The sequence below is a fragment of the Engraulis encrasicolus genome, chromosome 15, assembly GCF_034702125.1.
Source record: "Engraulis encrasicolus isolate BLACKSEA-1 chromosome 15, IST_EnEncr_1.0, whole genome shotgun sequence".
NCBI classification, from domain to species: Eukaryota; Metazoa; Chordata; class Actinopteri; order Clupeiformes; family Engraulidae; genus Engraulis; species Engraulis encrasicolus.
Window position 1 is genome coordinate 43714449 of NC_085871.1, and position 5000 is coordinate 43719448.

The 5000-nt window shown below is 44.6% G+C and overlaps 1 protein-coding gene across 1 annotated transcript in view; it reads right to left on the reverse strand.

The window, feature by feature from the left end:
• ccdc136b (coiled-coil domain containing 136b) overlaps positions 1 to 5000 on the reverse strand; it is a 104609-nt gene that overhangs the window by 25030 nt on the left and 74579 nt on the right. Inside the window, exon 8 of the mRNA XM_063217758.1 lies at positions 4017 to 4131. Coding sequence (XP_063073828.1) covers positions 4017 to 4131 — 115 coding nt within the window. The remainder of the gene's footprint in view (positions 1 to 4016; positions 4132 to 5000) is intronic.

The window sequence follows — 5000 nt, forward strand, 5'->3', positions numbered from 1 at the left end:
AACAAAATTCTATCAAGCAGCTTCCGTGGCGGAGGTCTGCGCTCTCTAAGTGCTTCTAGTTACATATGTAAACTAGAATGCACTCTGAGAGTGCAGACCTCTGCCAAGGAAGCTGTTGGTTATGTTACACCCGATTTTTGTCTTTCTGACTCCTTTTTGTGGAGTTTGAAACTGGACTGTCCACATTCGCCCTGTCCCGCAGTTCAATTTGCGGTCACTAGGGGCGTCTACATTTGTATAGGCTAGCAATGGTGAAGAATCTTTTAAAAAGTCCTGGTTCTGGTTCGTGATCCGGATCACCACCAAAATGTAATCACTTGTTCCTTTGGTCAGTTCCAACAACTCCACAAAGTTGCATCCAAATCCGTTCATAACTTTTTGAGTAAACAGACAGACAAACCAACGCGACCTAAAACATAATCTCCTTGGCGGAGGTAAGATAGTGGAGAAGAAGGGAAGAAGGAGGTGAATGAGGAGGAGGTGGACACAGTATACTGACAGTCTTACAGAGACACAGACCGAGAGAGGACATACAAACTCTCTCTCTCTCTCTCTCTCTCTCTCTCTCTCTCTCTCTCTCTCTCTCTCTCTCTCTCTCTCTCTCTCTCTCTCTCTCTCTCTCTCTCTGTTCTCAACACTGGTTAAGTCAAGGATTTTGATTGATTTCCATTTTTAGGAAATGAAAGATCTTGGTGCCAAAATAGTGCCTTGAGTACATAACAGCCAGAGGTGAAGAGCTTGAGTTTAGCTCTGTTTTTGGGGCCGCCTGTAAGCTGAAATGTGTGTATGATGGAATGTACATGGTTGCCAGATGAGGCTGATGATTTCCAGCCCAAAAAATGTTCAAAACCCGCCTAGAAGCACAAAATCCCGCCCAATTCTATTGATTTCTATGGCAAAAAGTGGGCAGGTTTTTCTGATAAATGCCATTTTTACCCGCACACGGCCATCCTAAGCAGCCCAATTGGGTGGGAACCAGCCCAATCTGGCAACACTGGGAATGTATAGATGTATCTTTTTCTTTTATTTACTTCTCCTTCTCTCTCTCTCGGTAATCCTTCCTTGATCCCCAGCCACAGCAGAGTTCATTCAGGCCTCCTCAAGCACATCCATCCATCCATACATGCTGCACTTTACAGTACACTTTCAATAACTTGACATAGTAGACACTTTGATGTATAGTAGGTTTACGTTTCAGCAGCACCTCCACATATGGGCAGTTTATATTTCAGCCACCCTATAGGCACCGTCACAACCACAGCATGTAAATATTGACATTAAAGCTGTCTAAGCTGACGCTGCAGCCATTGCTGCAAGTCAGGGAAAGGTCATGGGTTTGTGATGCTTTTAGAGATATATTTGTAACACTTTACTTTACGGATCGCTAATAAGGTGGTAATTTCGTGTTAATTTCATAGTTATTTCATAGTTATTTCAGGGTAATAACTGTTTGTTTTTAGTAACAACAGCAAAATAACCATACAGTTTCCAGTGCAGTGTGTGTATGTGTGTGTGTGTGTGTGTGTGTGTGTGTGTGTGTGTGTGTGTGTGTGTGTGTGTGTGTGTGTGTGTGTGTGTGTGTGTGTGTGTGTGTGTGTGTGTGTGTGTGTGTTCGTGTGCGTGTGCGTGTGCGTGTGTGCGTGTGTGTCAACAAAGAGTCACCGTGCTGCGAGTCACCACAATGAACTGGAAACTGTATGGTTATTTTGCTGTTGTTACTAAAAACAGACAGTTATTACTCTGAAATAACTCTGAAATAACTATGAAATTAACATGAAATTACCACCTTATTAGCGATCCGTAAAGTAAAGTGTTACCGATATATTTTTGGAAAAGCGATCAACAAATGCGACGGACGAATCCATCAACGCTTGTACATGTAGCGTCACTTCACCTTAGCAAGAGCATAATAAACACATTAAAATACAATAAACATTGAAACATTTCTAATATATATGTTTTAAAGCTTTCGAGGAATGTATTTTAATCATACAGCGTGTACCGTAATAGACATTATATACTGTGATACTAAGTGAAACTGCTTACACTGCTCCAGGAGCTTCTGATGTGCCCACCAAGGATGTTTGTAAACAGTGACGACTATAAGATTTTAGTCACAGTTAATGTTTTTCTTAATTCAAATACGAGATTGCTTCTTTATAACCTATAAGCAAATTATCATTAAATCATAGTGTGATTTGGGAATGAAGTCAAGACATCAGTAGAGGATTTTGAACAAACAAGTAGCCCTCGGGTAGCCCTCAGTAGTTCTTCAGTAGCCCTTGGTAGCCCTCAAGTAGCCCTCAGTAGCCCTCAGACCAAGAAAGGTTGGGGACCCCTGGCTTACAGCATCATGTAATATCTGCAAGGCTCACGTCATTGGGAAAGCTATGCGTCATCGAAAATGAATGGTACAGTACAGTGTTGCCAGATGTGTCTGATCAAAACCCGCCCATGGTTCTCTAAAAACGCCAAAATGCGCTAAATTCCGCCCAATTTCAACAAATTGCATTGGTTTCTATGGGCACAAAACGGCTAACAAAAACGCCAAATGGCCAATTTTCCCCATTTTTACCCGCAGACGGCCATCCCAAGTAGCCCAATTGGGCGGGTGATCGCACCATTCTGGCAACACTGGTACAGTAGGTCCTCTCAATCCTCACTCTAAGAAATATTGTGGCATTTTTCTGACACATGCATTGTGTTAAGAATGTTTTTAACACATAATGTGTGGACTGTGACAGAAATAGGGTATTATTCAGTTAAAATAACCTATCTGGCACATGTTGTATTAAATTGCACATTAATTATTCTTATCTCAAGTGTAGGCTAGAAGTTGTTTTGTCATTGATAGGGGTGAGCCCCCTCGCTCAGGTCTACCTACAGATATTAATTTGTTAATATGTCATTAATTCTGAGGTACAGCATATGTGTGATTGAGGGGGGAATGCAAAATGGGTCGGAAAAAAGCTTTGATCCGCCCTTTGCAGCCCAGTCAAAAATTTTGCCTTTCACAGCCCCATGAGCCGCCCGGAAGGGGTGGAGATATTCACTGCCTGGGGGGGGGGGTGGGGGGGGGGGCTTTGGGGGGGGGGTGTATGTTGTCCCGGGCCCAGGGAGGCAGGGGGCCAAAAATTGGGTTTTCATTACATTGTATGCATTGTGTGGGAGGCCCTTTCAGATGACTTTGTCCCGGGCCTGGCCAATGGCTGGATTGCCATTAAAAAAGGGGCGGTGCCATGTCTAGTCTAATGTTCTACCTCTATGTATGTCCTCTATGCTCTCATGGGGGACCTAAGTCACGCCCTTCTACTCCCGACCCATGGGGCTGTAGCTCTCAAAATGTTGAATGGTAGTAAATGGAGCGAGTCAAGCTAAATCCTCATCCCGTTTGGCATGTGCTCCGGATTTCACATATGATGGCAGTGAATAAAGGTTTGGATTTGCGTTGTGAGACCACTCATTTTCGGCACACAAAAAAAGGTAATTTTAGCTTTTGTGCAAAACTGTGTTAGAGACTACAACGTGCGCCTTACGTATTTCACGTGAACCGAGGCTGAAGGTGCACAGCCAGCCCTACCGCTGCACCGCGGCTGAAGTGGCTGCACATCACACATGCAACTTCTGTTACATATTTTTGGACGTGCACAACTCAAAAATCACTTGCCAAGTAAAGTCGACAAGCACACCATTAGATATTAATTTGTTAATATGTCATTAATTCTGAGGTACAGCATATGTGTGATTGAGGGGGGAATGCAAAATGGGTCGGAAAAAAAGCTTTGATCCGTCCTTTGCAGCCCAGTCAAAAATGTTGCCTTTCACAGCCCCATGAGCCGCCCGGAAGGGGTGGAGACTTAGATACCCCATTGAGTAAGATGTATACCGTACATTAAATGAAAAATAACAGTTTTGTAGGTTTTTAACCAATGTTACGAAAAAACAAGGCGTCACGTCTCCCACCCATGTGTGTGATTGGTTGGTTGAGTTGACTGACAGGTGATGCACCCACTCACCTGGCTTTCTGTTGGAGGAGGTGGAGCTTCTCAGTCAGCTGTCTGTTGTCATCCTTCAGGCTCTGGCACTCCTCCGTCAGCGTGTGGCACTCTGCCTTCAGCTGATCAACCTCTCCTGTAACCAATCAGAACACAGAAACTGGATCACATGACTGCCTTCAGCTGATCAACCTCTCCTGTAACCAATCAGAACACAGAAACTGGATCACATGACTGCCTTCAGCTGATCAACCTCTCCTGTAACCAATCAGAACACAGAAACTGGGTCACATGACAGGCACATGGAGCAGCCGTGGCCTCGTGGTTAAGGAGACGGACTTCCGATCAGAGGGTTGCAGGTTCGAATCCCACTCCTCCACTCTCTATCTCACTCCATGGCTAAGGTGTGTGTATGTGTGTGTGTGTGTGTCTCTGTGTGTGTGTGTGTGTGTGTGTGTGTGTGTGTGTGTGTGTGTGTGTGTGTGTGTGTGTGTGTGTGTGTGTGTGTGTGTGTGTGTTGAATGACGGCCTTTGAGGTGTCCCGATATCAAGGGAAATAATGGACAGGGTGGATTCTAACGACCCATCGGCGCAGTCGAAGGGCTGTTCGCTTCTGCCAAGTCCATTTTTACCTCGATATCGGGACACCTCAAAGACCGTTATTCCTCTTATCACCTGGTTGCCTAGCCAGGCTGTGCCCTACCAAGTTGCGCAACACTTTCAGCATTGCACCTAGTCAGGTCAAGAGCAATGCAAGTACTTTCCGAGTTCCCAAAAATACGGGAACTCCTCCCACTTTGTCGGTAAGCAAACAACCAATAATAAGCATACCAAGGGAGGTGGGTCAACCATGCCGTTTAGGATATGTTCAGTGTTATGCTCTTGGTCAGACCAAGTCTCAAAGAGATTTGAACGTCGATGATAATCAGGCTACCGGTTGCCAGCATTTAAGTTATAATTCCTGAATTTGTTGATCTTAAGGCTTTGTGAGAAGCCACTGCGCTT